Here is a 21,081-nt window from a genome sequence, read left to right as displayed (position 1 = left end):
TACGTGCTTTGTTATGTGTGTGCTCATTGTGTTTTTCATCCTCTATTATATATATATAATATAATATATGTATTTATAATATATGTGTGACTCAGGGTGATTATTTATTAATAATTTTTTTTTAATGTAATATATATGTATGCTCAGTGTATATATTAAAAAATTTAAGTCCCGTGAAGGTTCGCCTCACGCCTAGGCTGGGCTATCCCTCAGATGCCTCGCCCACACCTCACGCTTTTAATACATTGATCTTGACTGGAAAGAACAGATTAAATCAACTGCAATCAGAAATTTACATTTCTGTGTATACACCTCAAGTTAATGTTTCCCAAATTCTATCATGTAATTTTCCCTTCTACCCCCAACCTCGATCGAACTTTATAAGAGGACAGTGTTTTCTTATTACTCTTCACTGTCTACTGCTACAAAAACCTCTGTGTTTTCAACAGGGTTCAGTTTGAGATTCATATATTTATATACATATTTGTTATGGTTGTTCAACATATACTCTAGCATGGCTTCCCTTTAATGCATTTAAGAGGACCTGCAAAGTGTGTGAGCTTCGCCACGAATGTCCCAGGCTTTGCCTGGATCATATCCGCCTCTGGGAGATTCCTGATTGGGCTACCAGATTCAACAAAGAATGCTCCATTCATCATAAGATCGTTCTCCGATCTCCAATTCCACGATTTCCACACATTCTCTGCTGCATATTCCCTCTTAGTCACCTAGATAACAAGAAGAACAGCATCGAAAATTAGTACTTGTGAGTAATTTTTTAAGAACAAGTACTACAACTACTGTTTTACCTCTTTACTCGCTTCATTTAACGGAGCAATGAAGCGGTTGCCCTGGCTAATTATGGTAGGATGTTGGCTGCCACCAATAGCGTACATAAGCCAATGCGTGTAGTCGTTGTTTACAACATGGAAAAACCCCCACCGGCACCTTGGCATACGCTGAGTTAACCCCTGACCGAAATGGTTGAAAGCAAGAGTTATCTGCATCACTTCATCCTGAGAGTTGCTATCACTTGAACCAAATAACATCACCTGCATCATGAATCAAAACGACACAAATTAGTCCATAAAATGCATTTTTTCACAAAGGATTGGTCTCGATTTGAATGTAATAGATGGATTTTTACATCATTGTGATTGGTGAAGTGACAATTGGATATGGTGATGGCTGTAGACCCCTGGATGGCATCAATGAGTCCATCCTCGCAATTTGACGCGGAGACATGGTCTATCCAAACGTTTGAGGCTCCATACATTGATATACCATCACCATCACTACGTGTGCGTTGTCCATAGTGATTCACCGAGTCCCTAATCATGCCACCATTTCCTGCCTTGTTATCGTGAATGTGGAGGTTATGGATGATCACATTCTTCACAAACTGTAGTGTAATTTGGCCACCGTCTTGAATGTGCACATTAGCACCTCGCGCGTCAATCGTCTTGTCACTCGTCACCATAAGCTCTTCGCTTAGCTTTATCTTCATGTCGTGAGCGAATATGATCCAGAGTGGCCCAGTTTGAATCACAGCGTGGCGTAGTGTCCCTGGTTTCGGGTTCACGAGGTCATTGTCGGAGTTATCTGTCACCACATATATTTCTCCAGCCTTGCCTCCTGTCGTCTTGTGCCCAAAGCCTTGGGCGCAATCAGCCAGCTTCTTGCGATTTGTTTCCCAGTTTGGATCGCATCTCCAGCAACGATCAATAGGGTTTGTAGCCAGGCATGGACCCTTGTACTTCTCTTTTAAGCTCCTTCGCGTATTGTTCATGCTATCGAAGGTGCTGCTTCCATTAGACAAAAGCTTGTAAACAAACATTTCGAAACCAAAAAATAAAGACGCTTTGCAAATCGTAGTACATGATGAAACAACATTGACTTTGGTTTAAAAAAAGCTTGTTTCTTGTGCAACAAGGGACTTACTTGTGGACTTCCTTATTGAAACTTCCAGTGACTTCTGCAGGATTTTTATTGTAGGCTTTGTTGGCGGCCTGCTTCGCTTCTTTAGCTCGACCTTGCCAGTGCTCGTCGAAAACCACAATGTTGGCTGTCACCGTTGCCGGAATTGTTATTATAACAATAAAAATACATAAAATAAACACATTTAGCTTGTAAGCAGCTTCCATTGCCATCTCTCCTCCCAAATTTTCACCTTAATTTTCACCAAAATTTATTAATTTTCATAAATTATGGGTGTGAAACCAGACCTACCAGACTGCTAGGGTTTGAAGTAATGGATTTAATTTTCAGGGCAGGGTAGGGCAAGTTTCCATGGCTAATTAGTTTTTTTGTGTATTTCAGAATTATAGTGGAGATGGTTATGCAGAACTAGATAAACTAAATGAAGCAAAGAAATGGGAATGAGACGTGGGGAGGGAAGAAAGGGGAGCCCCTCTCCCCTTTCAACGGTCGAAATTCTTATTTGCCTTCTAATTTCTTATGCTTATTGAATGAGCTTTAGTTATGTTGTCTTCCTTTTCTTTCCCTTCTAATTTTATACAATCTCTCTTGACCACTTCTCGAGAGTGTTACTAATAGTCAAGATCTAAAAAAGAAAATGGTATAAAATGTTGTCTAAAGTATATATATGCAACTTTATAAAACGAGGTAGAAACATACGTATTATACTAACTGATTACATTGTCGATCATATTTCTTTTAATTATCAAATTAACTTGTATACTATAAGTCTATAACGATATGAACAAATGTAGTAGAACTAATTTGATTGAACACTAGAATGAGGTAGCTATTTTTGAAGAATGTAAAATATTTCACTAAAAAATTTGATAGAATAAATTTTTTATTGAAAACCCGAATATGATAGGAATTAACTTAATATATGCATTAGTGATACATCTAATCCTCAAACTTGAATGTCCATGTAAAACACGTTACTATACGTGTTTTAAAAATGACTGAAAGCGCTTTAGAAAAAATATTTTTGGGTTTCAAAAGCACGTGAAGTGCTTTCTACAAGAAGAGCCAGTTATGTGCTTTTTGTAGAAAGCACTTCAAGTATTTTTCAAATATTCACTTGCATTTTTACTAATTAAGATTGATCCTAAAAATATTTTCACCAAAAACATTTTAAACCATTTTAAAAACACTTTTAAATGAGTCCTTAACTACGAGCCTAGGGCCATGTCTGAAGCATGCAGGTATCATTAACTTCGGTTTAATGGAAATCAAAATCTATCTTTCCGAATCAGATATATATGTAGAAAGATCTAAAAATTCTTAGGTCATTTCTAATATTAAAATTATAAACCGCCGCCGCAAAGACAGAAAGAGAGAGGTGTACGTAGTCTGGAGTTTGGACGCAATGAAAGCAAGGAATGCTGTCCTTTTTCCACATGTTGAAACCCCAACAAGCCACCACCCGAAACTTGACATGCAGTCCAGCCCACAGCACCCATCATGCATCATCCATGCAGAAATATTAAGTTTGGAATATCCAAGATCGAATGCCTGCCTCCATCTTCATTTCCCACAAGGAAAACCTGTTATTTTTTCTGACTTCTTCAGCTAGCTAATTGGTATCCTTCCCCTGTATAATCCTTGAGCTATTTCCATATCTATATACAAAGCATTACACTGATCATTTTAATTAAGACGCAAAGCAAGCTCTTAATTAAGTTGTTATAAAGTTCAGTTTGTATTAGTTGACCATTGATGGCAGATATCAGAGGATCAATGAGAGCTATGGGAGAGAGATTACTGCCATCGACACCCACACCCATGCGCGAAAAGATTGTTCCTTCCTCAGACTGGACAGAAGACTCCAATGGCCATTACCTTCTCGTTGATCTTCCAGGTACCGCAATATTACAGCATCTAATTGTTCTCTTAATGTTTTATTGTTTCATTTCTTTAAGAAAAGCATAATGCATGTGTGCATGCTCTAATATTCGACTCGTATAAAATAAACATATAATTATATCCTATAGAAATTAGCTATATGTGTTGACATAAATTTATGGTGCTTAACTATACAACTGTGTCTTAGATTTTAAAAAGGAGGAGGTCAGGCTTGGGGTGAATATCTCAGCTGGCCACATAACAATCAGCGGAGAAAGGCAAGTGAACGGAAAGAAAACCGAGTATTTTGAGCAGAATTTTACCCTTCCACCAAACTCAGATGTTGATAAGATCACCGGAAAATTTGACGGTGAGATTCTCTATGTCACTGTACCAACGGTGGCAACAGCGGTCGAAGAACAAAGGAAAGAACCTGAAACAGAGTATGAAAATGTCCAAGGCGGCGCCGCTGCTGTCACGGAACCTCCTCAAATAGAGAAGAATGAAAATGTGGAAGGCTTAAGACCCAAAAATGAAGGAGAGCATGGCTCAAACAAAGTTGATGGCATAAAGTACGGAGAGATAAGAAAATTATTAGGAGAAGGAAATAGGCACATATTCTTTTCAGCGGAGGATATAAGGAAATGGGAGGAGGAAGGAGGGAATATTATAAGGACTGCAATGGAGATGTTGAACAAAAACAAGGGGATAGTTATGACTGCTGTGGTTGCATTTTCATTAGGGATGCTAGTTTCTCGTAAGTTCCAATCAGCCGGAGAATGAGCTAATTAAGGCTAATTAAGCTGTGTGTTAACTGTTAATTACGTGTCATCACATCGTATGGTTGTTGATATAAATGTACAGAATAAAAATTTCAATCAATAAGTTAATCCTCAGCTATATTTCTACGAAAAAAGGTTTAATCTCGTTTGCGTTTTGTCTTGAAATATTTTGAGCGTGATGATCACATTGTCACATGGTGTTGTTAATCTTATTTCTTTTGCCCGACTTTGTTGTTGGATAGTAATATCCATTTGGGTGAGACTTGGGCTGGCCGGCTGTTATTGCTCGTCGAAATCCGCAATGTTGGCCGTCACCGTTGCCGGAATTGTTATTGGAAAAATAAAAAATACACAAAATAAACATAGCTTGTAATCAACTTCCATTGCCATCTCTCCTCTCAATTTCACCTTAATTTCCTTATTTCCCTTATCTTTTGTTCAAATTTTTTCTCAAAAGAATTTTTTTTTCCTATATTAACGGGTGTGAAACCAGACCTTCCAGACTGCTGGGGTTTGAAGTAATGGATTTAATTTTCAGGGCAGGGTAGGGCAAGTTTCCATGGCTAATTAGCTTCTTTGTGTATTTCAGAATTACAGTGGAAGAAAGAAAGAGAAAGGTATGCTTAATTAATTTTTTTCAAAACACGCTACTGTAACCAACTTAACTATGAGTGCCTAGGGCATGTCTGAAGCCTGCAAGAATGATTAACTTTTGTATAATGAAAATCAAAATCTATTTTTCCAAATCAGATATGTGTAGCAAGATCTACAAATTCTTAGGTCATTTCTAATGTTAAAATTATAGACCACCGCCGCAAAGACAGAAAGAGAGAGGTGTACGTACGTAGTCTGGAGTTTGGACGCAATGAAAGCAAGGAATGTTGAAACCCCAATAAGCCACCATCCGAAGCTTGACATGCAGTCCAACCCACAGCACGCATCATCATGTCATCATGCATCATCCAGGCAGAAAAATTAAGTTTGGAATAACCAAGATCGAATGCATGCCTGCCTCCATCTTCATTTCCCACAGAGAAAACCTCTTAAGGTTTTGATAAAATCATGACTTCTTCGGCTAGCTAATTGGCATCCTTCCTCTATATAATCGTTGATCTATTTCCTTATTTATATACAAAGCATTACGTTGATCATTTTAATTAAGACGCAAAAGCAAGCTCTTAATTACATTGTTTCTACAAGGTCCAGTTTGTATTAGTTGATGGTTGATGGATCAAGCTGGTATCAGAGTAATCAAATCTGGTATCAGAGCATTCCCACGCGAACACTGGTACAAAACGATTGTTCCTTCCTCAAAATGGACAGAGGACTCCAACAGCCATTGCCTTCTCGTTGATCTCCTAGGTACTGCAATATTACAGCATCTAATTGTTCTCTTAATGTTTTTATCATTTCATTGCTTTAAGATAAGCATAATGCATGTGATCGAGCACGCTCTAATATTCGACTCATATAAAATAGACATGACTAACGCAGGTCACGTGGTGTTACACTTTCATAATTTTATTGTAGAATTAGCTATATGTGTTGACGTAAATTTATGGTGCTTAATTATGTAACTGTGTCTTAGGTTTTAAAAGGAGTAGGATTTTTTTCCCTCTTTTTTTTTCCTCCCCTTCTATCCCCTTCTATTTAAACGGTCACGGTTAAGTCACGTCAACATCTTATATTAATTTTTTTTATAAAAGTAGAAAGACAAAATAGAGAATATAAGAGGAGGAGATAGAAAGAGGAGGAGAGAGAATCTTAATCCGTTTTAAAAAGGAGCCTCACTGTAGCATGTCTACTTTAACTGGCAAGATAATAATCAGCGGAATGAGGGAAGAGAACGAAACGACATCCGAGCATTTTCGGGAAGTTTTCACCCTTCCACCAAACTCAGATGCCGGTAAGTACACCGTAAAAGTTGTCAATGAGATTCTGTATGTCACCATATCAAAGGTGGCAGCAGCGGTCGAAGAACAAAAGAAAGAACCTGACATAAAGTATGAAAATGCCCGATGCAACGCCGCTGCTTCTGCAGAAATAATTAAGGAAATGGATTATACGGACTGCAGTGGAGATGTTGAACAAAAACAAGGGGATAGTTATGACTGCTGTGGTTGCATTTTCATTGGTGATGCTGGTTTATCGTAAGTTCCAATCAGCTGGAGAATGGGATGATTAAGGCTAATTAAGCCGTGTGTTAACTGTTAATTAAGTTACATCACATCGTATGATTATTGATATAAATGTACAGAATAAGAATTTGGATGAATAAGATACATCGTCAACTATAGCTTTGACATTAGTCGTTATAAATGGAAGACGGTTTGATCTCGTCGATTTTGTTGTTTCAGCTTCAGCCTTGCGACGGTACTCCTTCCAAAATCCTCAGTGGTTGAATAAGGTGCAACGACCAATGCTTGTGTCCGAAAATACTTTTGAGTGCACCGATCATACTGTGACGTGATGTTGCTAATTCTATTTCTTCTATCCGACATTGCCGCTGGACGGTAATATCCATTTGGGTGAGACTTGGGCTGGGCTGTTTGTGGCTGTGGACCTAGTTTCACAAACACTGTACAATAGGCCCAAAATGTGAGATTGGGCTTGTAAACCGCAGTTGCATAGATGAAAGATGAGAAGTGAAAGGAGGGAGAGGCAAAAAAGTAAGCTAAAAACAGAAGGGCATCAATTTAAAAACGACTTTATGATGTAAGTAGGCAGGCAGGATCGGATTCTTCGAGCAAGCAAACCCACTAATTGAAAAAGTCACAAAGACGACCACATCACCGTGATGCGGGATCGAGAAGCTTCTTTGAGATGCGCGCCCAAAAGATTTACTCACTCGTATTTATCCTCCTGAAGTCCTAAAGATATCTAGGACTAGGAGTCTATAGAGATTTTTCCATTTTGGCCAAACGCAAGTCATATGTTATTATATAAATTAAAAATATTTACTTTTAAGTGTTCATTTATTGATATAATAACATATGATGTGTGTGTGTTCTTGTTTCGAGCATATTAAAATCTTTATTTAGTATAGTGACATACGCACAAATATATAATTAGTAAGTATACCACCAGACCCAGTACACATTGCAAGCAGCTTAATTTCCTTCATCGTACAATTTCTATACCAAGTGACATGCTAGCGTAGTTTTGGTCTCCAAGTTAAAAGGTATGCCAAGTTAGAGCTAATGACCCCAAGAAATGCATCAGCGGGAGTTCAAACTCGGGTTGAGAGTTTTAAACTTTACATGCTTTTCACTAGACCAACTCCTTCGGCTTAACTAGTTAAATTTTTTTAATCAAAAGTAAAATTGAAAAGATTTTAAACACAAACAATAAAATCATATGTGAATACAAATTTATCACTCTTTTATTGTATGTTTAATGTACCCTCAAGTTGTCACTTTTTATTGAGCGTGTATATATAAAAACAGTAGTGGTGAGTAGGCTTGACAATTTCTTATATGATTCACCGACACGAAATGGTACGAAAATAACGAGTTTTAAGTTAACATGTTAACAAGTTAGGTCGTTATCGGGTAACCCATTAAGAGCCCCTTAACATGTCAGGTCGTTATGAGGTCACTCATTAAGAATTCGATTAGATATCGTTTTTCAGATTTAGGCATTAGGCACAACTATTTCTTACATGAGTCAGTAACCTGACACAACCCCGTAAACGAATTAGCTTGTTACTTAGTCACCTGATAAAACTCGTTAAGATAACAAATTTGGCATAACACGATCCGTTAAAATAATTAGTATTAAACAAAAATGATATGAGCATGACAAAAATGACTCTTTTGCCAGACCTAATGGTGAGTCCAGGTGCTTCCTTAACACACTTGGCCATACCACGTATAGATATATGGTAACATGGTATGGTCCGTATGGAATATGAGTTAGTTTTTGACAATGGAACGTCGTGTTCATATGTAGTAAGGAGAACAACACATAAAGATGTACTAAAAAGGGGATGCTTTGTGACCCGACTTTGTTTCAAAATGTTCTTGCTTTTCAGTAAAAGGATAGGCCCATTTTGGTTTTCGAATCATGTGCCTTCTCCACACTACTACTGCACCAGTACTACTATGGCATATATCCTATGTGAGGTACCATATCACCAATGTTCATGAGATCACCCACGCACCCAATATCGGATGCAGGATTTGAATTTTGAAGTGTCATAGTGTTAAAGTACAAGTTTTTTAGGCAAATAGTTTATTAACTAAGACATTTTGTCGAACATTTGATGAGTTTGTTGTCGTTAACCAAATCATAATGCGCACATATCAACAAATTTCTACATATGCTTAGCAAGTATTGTAACAAACATGCCAAACATTCAGAGAGTACTCGAAACTCAAAAGATTTTCACATGTATATTTTCCATACTTTGAGTATCTAGGAGACTATAACCACTTTGACCCTAATATACATCCGACCCTATCAATAGGCTCGAGTAATTTTTAATACAACCGCGACACTGTCATGCAACGTTGTTAATCTACATTATTATCGTTTACTCTTGCACTAAAAATATCATATATTAATAGATTCACGTCGTTCTCATGTTTTCTTTATTAAAATTGTGATGATCCCCAAATTCGTTTGGAGGGAATATATTTTTGATTGGCATGCAAGGCTGGTCTTAAATAAAAGCATACATTAAACAAATAGATTATAAAAATAAAAAAAATGAATTGTTATTAGCACTCAAAAATTCTTATTCTGCACTCCAAACTTTCTATATTTAAAAAGAAAAATACACTTGTAAGGAGTGTAAAATGATATTTTTAGAATGCCGCCAATAACACTTTCCTAAAAAAATAGAGGGGAAAACATGAACAAAAGAAGGATAGGGAGGGAGGGATGTGTAAATTATAGATAGCGAACCCAATAAAGAAGCAATTCCAAAAGTGAATTGAAAACCTTCGCGAGTGAGAATGGAATATAATCTATCGCCCCCACTCCAACCCAACCAAAAAAAAAATTCCCTTCTCTCCATGATTATTTACCCTTTGTGAAGGTAAAAAATTCTCACGTTGGTAAAAAAAAAAAAAAAAAAAAAAAAAAAGAAAGAAATGTAGCCATGTTATATAAGTTGTTGAGTTATTTCTTTTATTACCAATTGATTTTATGATAGAGTTTTAACTTTTTTCATAATATCAGAGCAAATTAGCCTATATGTGAAATCCAACGGGTAGACATTGGTAAAAAAAAAAAAAAAAAAATATATAGAAATGTTATATAAGTTGTTGAGCTATTTCTTATATTACAAATTGGTTTTATGATAGAACTTTAACTTTCTTGATACATTGCAAATTGACCTATGTGTAAAATCTAATGGTTGCCTGTACTCTACGTCACTTAATTTGTGTTGTTCACACGTTTAGCTCGAAAATTCGCCAGAAATCCTTATAATGACTTCTTCATGCTATGAGTCTATGAGAGTAGATTGGTCAACGTGGGAGTCTAAAGACCATACGTGCTCAACGTCACCCAATATATGTTGTTGCTATTTTGCGGAGTTTCATTTTTTTTTTTTTTTGAACTTTAACGAAAAATTCTTGGTATTGTTCATTTTAACAAAAAAATCACGTTTTTACACTAAAAATTCAATCCTGATACTATTTATTTTACCTTTTATTTTATTTTTATTGTTAAAACTCAAGATTTTCAATCTGTTTCCGTTAGTTTTCCGTTTTTTTTTTTTTCTCACATTCTAATTTATGGTGTGAAAAAAAATAATATTAAATACAAAGAGAAATAGTATGTTAAGTACAGAAAGAACCGTGCAAATTGCAAAAGTTAAAAAAAAGCGCAGGCACAGCTCAAAAGCAGAACCCCAAAAACCCATCAGTCACACGCACCGCTTCCCATTTCTCTCTCCCGCTATCAACGCCCAATTAACCAACTTTTCTGTCCCGAAACCTCCAAATTCCCCTTCGTTTTTTCAACACCAAAACTGACACCATCCACGATGAGACCATGACGGTGTCGTTTCAAGTCGTCCAAAACCATTCACCGCCACAACCATCCCAACAACCCCCACACCAACCCCAACAACCACCTCCGCAACAGCAGCAACAACCACCGCCACAACAGCAGCAGCAACCACCGCCACAGCCGCAACCACCATCCGAACCGCCGCAGCCGCCAAGTGTCGTCAGGAAGCTAATCGTCGAAGTCGTCGATGCACGTGACCTGCTCCCCAAGGATGGCCAGGGCAGCTCCAGCCCCTACGTCGTCGCCGACTTCGACGGCCAGCGGAAGCGGACCTCCACCAAGTTCAAGTCGCTCAACCCTGTCTGGAACGAGCCTCTCGAGTTCATCGTCTCCGACCCTGACCACATGGAATACGAAGAGCTCGAGATCGAGGTGCTCAACGACAAGCGTTTTGGGACTTCCAGTGGCAGCGCCCGTAAAAACCACTTCCTCGGGAGGGTAAAGCTGTACGGCACACAATTTTCGAAGCGTGGCGATGAGGGACTGGTGTATTTCCAGCTGGAGAAGAAGAGCGTGTTCAGCTGGATAAGAGGCGAGATTGGACTGAGGATTTATTACTACGACGAGATGGTTGAGGAATCGCCTCCGCCGCCAGAGGACCCTCCGCAGGAGAAGCCGAGATCTCAGCCTCCGGGGGTTGTGGTGGTCGAGGAGGGAAGGGTGTCTGGAGCCCATGGAATGCCGGTTGAGAACACAATCCACCACAAAGGCTCGCACTCGCCGCCAGTTGTGGTGATCGAGGAGTCGCCGCCGCCGATGGTTTATGTGCATTCTGAACCGCTGGTTCAGGAGATGTCGAATCACCAGCATCATCAGCATGAGGAGGTTCAATTTCAACCAGAGGTGAGGAAGATGGAGATGAACAGAGTCGGTTTGCCAGGTGAAAGAGTGAGAATCCAACGAAGGCCAAATGGAGACTACGCTCCGAAAGTGATTTCTGGAAAGTTCGGGGCGAAGGGTGCGGCGGAGAGGATTCACCCCTGCGATCTCGTGGAGCCGATGCAGTACTTGTTCATCAGAATCGTCAAGGCTCGAGGACTCGCTCCCAACGAGAATCCATACGTCAGGGTCCGTACGTCGGCCCAAGTCGTGAGGTCGAAGGTGGCGGTTCACAGGCAGTGTGAGCCGACCGACTCGCCCGAGTGGAACCAGGTGTTCGCGCTCGCACACAACCGGCCTGAATCAGCGGGTTCCGAGTTGCAGATCTCCATTCACGACTGGCCGTCCGAGCAGTTCTTAGGCGGCATTTGCTTTGACATGAGTGAGGTGCCGGTTCGTGACCCGCCCGATAGTCCTCTGGCTCCGCAGTGGTGGCGTCTAGACAGTAGCGCCGGAGATCAGCACCCCGGTCGAGTCTCCGGCGATATCCAGCTATCGGTTTGGTTCGGGACCCAAGCGGATGACGCGTTCCCGGAAGCGTGGAGCTCCGACGCTCCATTCGTGGCTCACACGCGCTCCAAAGTTTACCAATCGCCGAAGCTCTGGTATCTGAGGACGACGGTTATGGAAGTTCAGGATCTTCACATACCGTCAAATTTGCCTCCATTGACAGCTCCAGAGATTCGCGTCAAAGCTCAGCTCGGCTCCCAATCGGCGCGAACCCGGCGCGGCTCCATGAACAACCACTGTGCGTCGTTTCACTGGAACGAGGACCTCATCTTCGTCGCCGGCGAGCCGCTTGAGGACTCGCTGATTCTACTCGTGGAGGACCGCACAAACAAGGACGCCGCGCTCCTCGGCCACGTCCAAATTCCGGTGAGCTCGATCGAGCAGCGAATCGACGATCGCTACGTGGCGTCCAAGTGGCTCCCACTGGAATGCGGGGGCGGCGGAGGTGGGCCCTGCGTTAGCGGCGGAGATGGGTCCTACTGCGGGAGAATCCATCTGCGCCTTTGCCTGGAGGGTGGATATCACGTGCTGGACGAAGCGGCGCACGTGTGCAGCGATTTCAGGCCGACGGCTAAGCAGCTTTGGAAGCCGGCTGTCGGCATTTTGGAGCTGGGGATTCTCGGCGCGCGCGGCTTGCTTCCGATGAAGGCGAAATCCGGCGGGAAAGGCTCCACGGACGCTTACTGTGTGGCCAAGTACGGGAGAAAGTGGGTGCGGACCCGAACCGTGATGGACAGCTTTGACCCGAGGTGGAACGAGCAGTATACGTGGCAGGTTTATGACCCTTGCACTGTCCTCACCATCGGAGTGTTCGACAACTGGCGTATGTTTGCTGCCGCGGGGGAGGAAAAGCCAGACTACAGTATAGGAAAAGTACGAATACGTATATCTACGATGGAGAGCAACAAGGTGTATACGAATTCGTACCCGTTGCTGGTGCTGCTGAGAACCGGGTTGAAGAAAATGGGCGAGATCGAGCTGGCGGTCCGGTTTGCCTGCCCGTCGTTGCTGCCCGAGACGTGCGCGGTGTACGGCCAGCCATTGCTTCCCAGAATGCACTACCTCCGCCCGCTCGGGGTGGCTCAACAAGAGGCGCTACGTGGCGCCGCAACTCGCATGGTGGCTGCGTGGCTGGCGAGGTCCGAGCCGCCGTTGGGGCAGGAGGTGGTTCGGTACATGTTGGATGCGGATTCGCATGCGTGGAGCATGAGGAAGAGCAAGGCCAATTGGTTTCGGATCGTGGCGGTTCTTGCGTGGGTTGTCGGGTTAGCGAAATGGTTGGATAGTATCCGGAGATGGAGAAACCCGGTTACGACGGTTTTGGTCCACGTGTTGTATTTGGTTCTTGTTTGGTACCCGGATTTGATCGTCCCAACCGGGTTTTTATACGTTTTCTTAATCGGAGTTTGGTATTACCGATTCAGGCCCAAGTCACCAGCTGGTATGGATATCCGGCTTTCACAAGCGGATTCGGTCGACCCAGATGAGCTCGATGAGGAATTTGACACTATCCCAAGCTCAAGACCGTCCGATATCATCCGGGTCAGGTACGACCGGTTGCGAATGCTGGCGGCCCGGGTCCAAACCGTTTTGGGCGATTTTGCAACCCAAGGAGAGAGGGCCCAAGCATTGGTGAGTTGGAGGGACCCTAGAGCCACAAAATTGTTCATCGGAGTGTGCCTAGCAATCACTGTGGTTTTGTACGCGGTGCCACCAAAAATGGTTGCTGTGGCCTTGGGATTTTACTACCTGCGCCACCCCATGTTCCGAGCGCCGATGCCGCCGGTGGGCCTGAACTTCTTCCGACGGCTTCCGAGCTTGTCGGACCGGCTAATGTAGAGGGTGGAAGGAAGAAAATTACTAGACATATCATATATGTGAGAGCATTTTTTTAGGTGCCACGTTTTAGAGGGTGTGACAAATTACAAGGCAAAGCAACTGTGCAAAGTTCAAAAGTGGTCTTTTAAGGAGGGAAAAAAGGGATTTGTCCAAAAAAAAAAAAGAAAGGAGGGAAAGAAGCGAGAATTGGAGGGAAAAGTTCGAAAGCGGCAAAGTTTGTCTTAATTTGGTTGAATTGATTGACTGACTGATAAAATTTGATCGATATAAGAGAGAGGCAATGTTGGCGTGGGGAAGGACTTGGGATGATGTTCCGGAAAGTATGAACACGTCAATTAAATTGCCTTCTAACATGTAATTTCAATCGCAGCTGTTCATTTTTTATATTACTCGGTATTTTGTGTTATTGAGAAAAATTGATTAATTCTTCGTGGATATGTTTCTCCAATTGTACGACAATGTGTTTTTCACTACTTTTTTGTTTTTGTTTAGCAGCTTGTATTTTAAAATTTGTTCTGCATGTGGAGACGCTCGTGCATATTATAAAAGGCCAGTGTTAAAATTACTGGTCTATTTTTATTTTCTCTTGTTGAAGTATTGGAGTGTTTTCCGCTGAAATGATTGCTTGCTAGCCATTGGTAATTAGGCTTGGTGGTTTTGTTCCTTTGAAATTATTACAATGTATGAGAGGGCCAGAGTTGTAGGCTAAACGTTAAGGCTTGCTCCTCCTCCTCTCAGTCATCTTCAAAATTCACCACATTTTCGGTTTTGGTCGGAGGAAGCTCTCGGTTTTCAGCATTTGTTGTGTTTAGTATGAGAGAGACGACAGCGCTAGAAAAACATGACGGCTCTAAAAAGCAGAAAGGCAACGTTGAGAGGGAGGAGAACGAGGAGGAGAAACGCAAGGATGGAAAAGATGAAACAGAGTAGAAAAAGAGTGAAGACAAGTAGAACAAGGAAGGTAAAGGTGAGGAGGATAGAAATGGTGATCCTGAAAAGGAGGAGGAGGAAGAAAAAGAAGCCTCGAAGACAAAAGCTAGCTAGGTTTAGGCATTGGTGGCAAACAAACAAGGAACTTTGAAACTGTCTTTTGAGACTTTTTTGTAATAAGACTTGAAAATGCCTCAAATTTGTAACGGATTTTAGATTTTTTTATTTTTTTAATATGTGAAACAGTGTACACTATTTATTTATTTGTTGTTGTTGTTAAATGTACCATTGATTCAATTCCCATGTAACTAGAAATCCATATTTTGGAAAAGGGATTCTTTTCAGATCCCTTCCTCATAATCCATCAAATCAGGAAATTTGTGTTGTTGAAATTTGATCCAACGGCTAGAAACAGGGGCCCACTTTAAAAGTTATAATAACTTCAGCCGTTGAATCAAATTTCAATGCACAAATCTCCTGATTTGGTGGATTAAAAGAAAGGGATCATCAATCTCCTGATTTGGTGGATTAAGAGGAAGGGATCCGGAGAGGATCCCTTTCCCATATTTTGTAACATGCAGTTTTCTTGTAATATTCTTACTAGTTTGCTTTTGATATAGAGAGCTATTATTGACACTTCATAGCATCACAATATAAATGTGTTTATTTATTTTGTAAGAGAATAACGCATAATGATTAAGAACAGCTCCAGCCCTTTCCCAAAAAATGGAAAAACCAACTCCATCCCAATCCAAAAAGTCGGGCAATTAGTGGGCCCAGAGCTTTCGAATTGCCCAATCAGGCAATTCGTGCTCGATCCTGCGCCCGAGTGCCATCTGACATCATATTGATGTCATCATGACGTCTGCCATGTCAGAGGGTTTTTTGCGCTAGGCGCATGGAGTACAAGCGCAGGTGAGGGGCGCATTGGGGGACAAAAAAAGGGCTATGAGGCCCACAGCGTAGCGCACTTAACACAGGTGAAACAAGGGCTACGTGGCCCGTTTATATATGTTGGATTCGTAATGATAAAATATAATTTCTTAATTTTTTTAAATAAATTTTTAATATCAATTGTCCGGGAAATTTAGTTACTAGATAAAGATACACTTGGATAATTACTATTCATTATGCCTATTGCCCTAAGGGGTGGAACTGCAATAACAACGTTAATGAATTTCCACTCAAATATACCAAACTGGATTAGAGCCAATGTGGCTCAGCCCAAACGGTCCAGTGAGTCATCTAAGTTTTAACGATTTTCTAAGGCTAGTTTATTATATGCAATGTCGAATTTTGTAGTTTAAGTGGTTATGAGCGTTTTTCTTACACCCAGAATCTTTTAAACAAAACCGTAATGAGCTTGGTTTCAACTATTCTCCACCTCTTCCTTGCCTCTTTTGAAGTGCAACATCTTTGAATCATCAGAATTTCCACCCTTGTACGATCATAGTACTCTTATGTATTAATTTGTCATCAATGAGGAAACTTCCTCACTAAATCCACGTGCAAACGACAACAGCAAAGTCTTATCATATTACGTGGGATCGGTTGTATGAATCCTAAAATGTCCCTCTGCTCGGGTTTACACTAAATCCACATGCATCCCACATTATATAAGAACACATATTTCCACCCATTAATCCAGATATAAATAACCTTGATCTCAATTGCTTCAGCGGCAAGCAATGAGTAACTACGACATTGGCGAGTATGCCAGAGGTTAAATTTACTCGGCAGTCTGCACCTCCAGTTCTACCTTCTTCTCTTTGTCTCCCCTTTTCCTTTCCATCAATCCTTAACATTTTCTTGTAATCTTGATCAGATCTTCTCTGCAAGGACAATGTTCATGAACCGCTGATTCGGTTTGATTCAAAATAATTCAACTGGATTAGTGATATCTCATGCAAAGGTTAATCTGTCTAATGATCTATGATTTGCTTCTTCACAACATTACTTTTCTTTGAAGTATGCTGCAACTCTTTTTTTTTTTTGCGACGGTTTGATGGTTTCTGTGACTGTTGCAGTTGATCTGGTTGCTCCTGGACTCGGCACCCTATTCAGTTTTTTTATATACCAGATTGTGGCAGGGTAAGAACTTCCTGTCATTTTCCATCGGGAATTGTTATAAGCGCTTTGAAATAGTCATTATGCAGTGTTCATTGTGGCTAACAGGTGGCACTGCAATGCGAAAATGGTTTTGCTGCGGTTGCTGGAGGAATCGGGCTGATACGAAATCCCTTTAAGAGATATGATCCAGTTGCAAACTTTTCTGCTGCGATAGGAGGCAGTTCTCTGATCTCCATTGGAACCGACCTTGCCTTCCACATATCTGCAGGAACATTAGACAAGTTCAATGCCGGTTTCAGCTTCAATAGTGACTTTGTTTCTACTTCCTTGTCCCTGTGAGCAATCCTGTTGAGAACTTGGAAAAAATAAAATGTGTAGAAATATATATATATATATATATATATATATATAATGTGTAGAAATATATATATAGCTTCTCAATCAATGATACCGCCCTCGCCATTGGCGCCCAATACACATTCTTGCCGTCTACAGTGGCGAAGGCTCGAGTTAGCACACACGGCAATGTTGGCGTTCTTATACGGCAATGGTTACGGCAGAAGGTGTTTCTGTCTATGTCTGGAGAAGTGGATTTTATAGGCGTAAAGAGAAGTCCAAACTTTGGACTCTCTTTTGTGTTAGGCTCTAAAATAACCTAATTTGTAAGCAAATTTTGCTGGTGTTGCAAATTCAAATTACGATATGAAAATGAGTAAAAAATGTAACACATTTTTGTAAAGAAATTCATGCACTCGACAAATAAAAACGCTTTTAAGTCTGTCTGAAAAAGGCAAAACTGTACAAGATTCATGTTTACACGAATAATTATCTCATTGTATGAAACAACTAAACCACGAAAGGAAAACTATAAACAAATAAAGCACGTCGTAATGACCCAAAAGAAGTTCCTGCAGATGAGCGATAAAAAGCTTGTAGATGAAACCGACTACTGATGAGAACCCTGAAGAAGTCCATCACGAATCTGAGAAGCTACATCCCGTACAGCACCAGGTCCATGGGGAATAAACACGGCGGAGGATTTAGAGGCAGCGCCAATTTCCTTCATGGTGTCAAAATACTGAGTGACAAGGACCATGTCCATGACATCCTTTGCAGTTGTCCCTGGAACATTGACGGAGAACCCCAGCACACTGTCTCTCAAACCATCTACAATTGCTTGACGCTGGCGAGCTATACCCAGCCCAGAGAGATACTTTGACTCAGCCTCACCCTCAGCTCGTTTAATCTGCAAAATCTTCTCAGCCTCTGCCTTCTCATTAGTTGCCACTCTCATTCTCGCAGCTGAAAAATATAGAAAATATGGTAAAACAATTGAAACCAAACAGATCACATGTGCAGAACAATAAAATACGTTAAAGGATCTGCATAACCATTGATAATAAGACTCATACCAGCATTGATTTCATTCATTGCCCGTTTTACATGCTCATCTGGTTCTATGTCAACAATGAGCGTTTGCACAATCTCATAACCGTATGCAGACATAGCCTGCAACGCACGAAAAGCAACTTGGTTAAAAGTCGAGTTGTATTTAGACACCACAGTATTATATGAATTTTGCCTTGCTGCATTACTTTTTCGAGCTCATCTTCCACAGCTTTTGCAATTTCATTCTTCTGCTCAAAAGCAGCATCCAGATTCAGCTTTGGAACACTAGCTCTAATCACTGCGAGAAGGGAAAAGGCAAACTCAATCAACTACAAACGCTTCTGATTAAAAAACACTAAAATACATGTATCAAAAAGTCCATTATCTCTAATTTATTAAGAGGGATATTTAGTTTATACCATCGAAGACATAGGCCTGGATTTGAGACCTTGTGTTGGTGAGTTTGTAGAAAGCATCATCTGCTTTGTTTGCTAGAGCACGATATTGAATAGATGCAACGACATTAACAAATACGTTGTCCTGAAAAGTATATAAAACAATCATTCAAGTTTCACATATAAAGAAGTTGAATATAAGACATGCAATGAAATTGCAAATTCAGTTTCTTATCTGAAAACTTTGGAGAGTGTAAGCGTCCAATATTCAATTAAAAGAAATACAGAGGGCACAAGTGCTATGGATTAAGTCGTCTCCACTTATGAAAGTTGACACACCTTTGTCTTGGTCTCACAACGCACATCCAATTGCTGCAAACGAAGAGAGAGATGACCAGCAAGTTGATGCCCAAGAAACCAAGGCAGGCAATGACATCCTGGTTCAAGAACATCCACAAACTTTCCAAATCTTTCCCTTATAGCTACCGTGGATTGATCAACTTGAACACAACAGAATAGATTACCCATGTTCTCTCCGCTGTAGTACCTCCAAGAAAGATATACGTATACGAAGGTCATGTACATATATCAAAACTAAAGTTTAAAACACGGAGATTGATAGGTAGCCTTTTCATGGTTAATAAAATAACCCAAAAAAGCTACTTCATATTATAAGCAAGTTTTTCTTCTTAATTGTTATTCAAGTCTTTTGAAATTTCATACTTCACGATGCCTAATTGAACAAGCAGCAAAAGAACATATGATAAATCTTCGAAACTATATAGATCAGGAGTTCAAGACCCAGAGTCCATACCAAGAAACTGCCAACTCCAAATTTCAATTAATCTCTGTACATGAGTGAGCTACGAGAGAGAGATTTAGAATTCATATGTCAAGCAAAGGAGATAAAACAGAATCAAGGCATGATTGCAACATGGACATAATTCAAGTTGATCTTTCGTAACACTATCCTAAATTCCAATTTGTTAAAAAAAAGTTTTTTAGAAGCAAAACACATGTAAAAGTAGTAAGTACCGAGAACAAGAACACAGACACTCCCAAAACTATTTAGTCTCCTTTCTAGAGAGAGAGAGTAAGAGAGAGAGACTTACAGTTAGTATAAAAGAAGAGGAGGACAAGAGAGGCAGGGAAGAAGGAAGAAAGATAGGAAGAGTTGACCCAAACAAGGTAAGGTATATATAGACTCAACAATATAGACTTGAAAATCTCTTCAAAAAGGCTGCAGTCCAAAACCTTAGATGCAGTAAAGAAACACCAACAGCAACAACAAAGCCTTAACCCACTACTCGAGGTCTGTAGTAAAGAAAACTTAAAAAGTCAAAGAGTTAGATACCGATATTCGGCACTAGGTAGATAACACTTAATACTATGAGCTATAACAACTTCACACAATTAAATCCCAAACAAAACAAAAATTAAAACTTAAGAATTGCAAATCCCTACATAAAACAAACTAGTTGACTGCAAAACAAGCCTCAAAAACATCGTAAAAGGTGCTTCAATAGAAAGCATCGGCAGCAGTACATAGTATTCATCAAGATACAGCCAGGAGATAACTTATTATACAAAATCAAAGAACAAGAACAGACACACATACATCAAATGAATACAATTCCTCCCCTACAACATTCATCGCCACAGCTACCAGCTAACACTTTTGCCTTTTTAACCATGAAAACGACATTTGGGGTTCTGCTGCATTTGTTTCTTCATCATATTTTTTCGAGAAAGCGATATTTTAAACCACGAAGAGGGATATTCAAACTCAGCACAACGGGTGGACGCACCAACTAGCCTAACCCACATTTTCCATTTTCATTGGCTTCACACATACATACAAAAAAATCGAAAACTCATGTTGCAATTCAATAAAAAAACAAAATTTCGGGGAAAAAAACATAACTTTCCCGGGAAATTGTGGAGAGATTGTAAAAAGCGAGTAATATCGATACGAATTGCTTAACTAAACGAAAATTGAAAATCAACCCGTCATCTAAAATTGAGAATTGCAGAGAAAGAGATGCGAAAGGTACCTTCTTTGTTTGCAAATTTTAGCAAATTGCAGCTGACCCTTGGATGCTTGAAGACGAAGAAAGATAAGAACTGAGGTATTTAAAATTGAATAAAAAACGGGGAAAGTGATAAGCTTTGAAGCAATTTTTGCGGATATGTTACTTCAGCTGCAAAAGGGCCAATCAGCAAATTTTAAAGTTTTGTTTGTGCTGACTGGCTGATCGAATCTTCAATTTCTGATACAATTGTTTCGACGATTATATTGCCACGTAAACTTTCTTATTACAGTTCACAAATTGCCACGTAGCTTCCAACTAGATCGCCAATCCACAAGTGGGCCAGGAAAGTCTACGTTCTCATTGGTCCTGGTGAATCGTCTTTTCTTTTCTTAATGTTGAAGAATTCTTTTATGT

At 40.3% G+C, this 21,081-nt stretch overlaps 4 protein-coding genes and 1 pseudogene across 10 annotated transcripts; 3 read left to right on the top strand and 2 right to left on the bottom strand.

The window, feature by feature from the left end:
- Positions 1–99: 99 nt before the first annotated feature.
- Positions 100–2,413, bottom strand: LOC103958754 (pectate lyase-like). The gene is made up of 4 exons (XM_009371071.3): positions 1,942–2,413; positions 1,148–1,802; positions 810–1,052; positions 100–728 (listed from the first exon to the last, which is right to left on the bottom strand). The coding sequence occupies exons 1-4, from the start codon at positions 2,148–2,150 to the stop codon at positions 510–512; spliced, it is 1,326 nt and encodes a 441-aa protein (XP_009369346.2). The 5' UTR covers positions 2,151–2,413; the 3' UTR covers positions 100–509.
- An 893-nt stretch (positions 2,414–3,306) lies between these two features.
- Positions 3,307–4,771, top strand: LOC103958755 (inactive protein RESTRICTED TEV MOVEMENT 2-like). 2 transcript variants are annotated; one of them, XM_048589962.1, is made up of 3 exons: positions 3,307–3,557; positions 3,701–3,835; positions 4,028–4,771. In XM_048589962.1, exons 2-3 carry the CDS (start codon positions 3,715–3,717, stop codon positions 4,600–4,602), a joined length of 696 nt encoding a protein of 231 aa, XP_048445919.1. In that variant the 5' UTR covers positions 3,307–3,557; positions 3,701–3,714; the 3' UTR covers positions 4,603–4,771. The 2 variants fall into 2 exon arrangements, with proteins under 2 accessions (XP_048445919.1, XP_009369347.2); XM_009371072.3 differs by lacking the exon at positions 3,307–3,557 and having other exon boundaries at positions 3,564–3,835; positions 4,028–4,768.
- A 5,692-nt stretch (positions 4,772–10,463) lies between these two features.
- Positions 10,464–14,285, top strand: LOC103958756 (protein QUIRKY). Its single transcript, XM_018650265.2, has one exon. It carries the CDS (start codon positions 10,605–10,607, stop codon positions 13,848–13,850), a length of 3,246 nt encoding a protein of 1,081 aa, XP_018505781.2. The 5' UTR covers positions 10,464–10,604; the 3' UTR covers positions 13,851–14,285.
- Positions 14,286–16,811: 2,526 nt separating this feature from the next.
- Positions 16,812–17,509, top strand: LOC103958819 (annotated as a pseudogene).
- A 78-nt stretch (positions 17,510–17,587) lies between these two features.
- LOC103958757 (hypersensitive-induced response protein-like protein 1) lies at positions 17,588–20,871 on the bottom strand. Of its 6 annotated transcripts, XM_048589992.1 has the most exons (7): positions 20,689–20,871; positions 19,449–19,497; positions 18,974–19,172; positions 18,659–18,779; positions 18,446–18,537; positions 18,263–18,359; positions 17,588–18,152 (listed from the first exon to the last, which is right to left on the bottom strand). In XM_048589992.1, exons 3-7 carry the CDS (start codon positions 19,160–19,162, stop codon positions 17,797–17,799), a joined length of 855 nt encoding a protein of 284 aa, XP_048445949.1. In that variant the 5' UTR covers positions 19,163–19,172; positions 19,449–19,497; positions 20,689–20,871; the 3' UTR covers positions 17,588–17,796. The 6 variants fall into 6 exon arrangements, with proteins under 6 accessions (XP_048445949.1, XP_009369351.1, XP_009369350.1 ...); XM_009371076.3 differs by lacking the exon at positions 19,449–19,497 and having other exon boundaries at positions 18,974–19,181; XM_009371075.3 differs by lacking the exon at positions 19,449–19,497 and having other exon boundaries at positions 20,689–20,870.
- Between the last annotated feature and the right edge of the window lie 210 nt (positions 20,872–21,081).

The sequence above is a fragment of a genome, unplaced genomic scaffold (genome assembly GCF_019419815.1).
Source record: "Pyrus x bretschneideri cultivar Hongxiangsu unplaced genomic scaffold, Pyrus_bretschneideri_v1 Contig3, whole genome shotgun sequence".
Classification (NCBI taxonomy): Eukaryota; Viridiplantae; Streptophyta; class Magnoliopsida; order Rosales; family Rosaceae; genus Pyrus; species Pyrus x bretschneideri.
Note: the sequence above shows the minus strand (reverse complement) of the source record. Positions and strands in the feature narration are given on the sequence as shown.

Excerpts from the sequence above, each read along its gene's own strand:
- LOC103958754 (XM_009371071.3), bottom strand. The coding sequence starts at position 2,150 with ATGGCAATGGAAGCTGCTTACAAGCTAAATGTGTTTATTTTATGTATT. Across the intron at positions 1,053-1,147 it reads ACTTCACCAATCACAATGAT|GTGATGTTATTTGGTTCAAG; the intron begins GTAAAAATCCAT and ends TTCATGATGCAG. Across the intron at positions 729-809 it reads TAAATGAAGCGAGTAAAGAG|GTGACTAAGAGGGAATATGC; the intron begins GTAAAACAGTAG and ends CTTGTTATCTAG.
- LOC103958756 (XM_018650265.2), top strand. The coding sequence starts at position 10,605 with ATGACGGTGTCGTTTCAAGTCGTCCAAAACCATTCACCGCCACAACCA.
- LOC103958757 (XM_048589992.1), bottom strand. The coding sequence starts at position 19,162 with ATGGGTAATCTATTCTGTTGTGTTCAAGTTGATCAATCCACGGTAGCT. Across the intron at positions 18,780-18,973 it reads GTTGTGAGACCAAGACAAAG|GACAACGTATTTGTTAATGT; the intron begins GTGTGTCAACTT and ends TATACTTTTCAG. Across the intron at positions 18,538-18,658 it reads CCAGGCCTATGTCTTCGATG|TGATTAGAGCTAGTGTTCCA; the intron begins GTATAAACTAAA and ends CCCTTCTCGCAG.
- LOC103958755 (XM_009371072.3), top strand. The coding sequence starts at position 3,694 with ATGGCAGATATCAGAGGATCAATGAGAGCTATGGGAGAGAGATTACTG. Across the intron at positions 3,836-4,027 it reads CCTTCTCGTTGATCTTCCAG|ATTTTAAAAAGGAGGAGGTC; the intron begins GTACCGCAATAT and ends ACTGTGTCTTAG.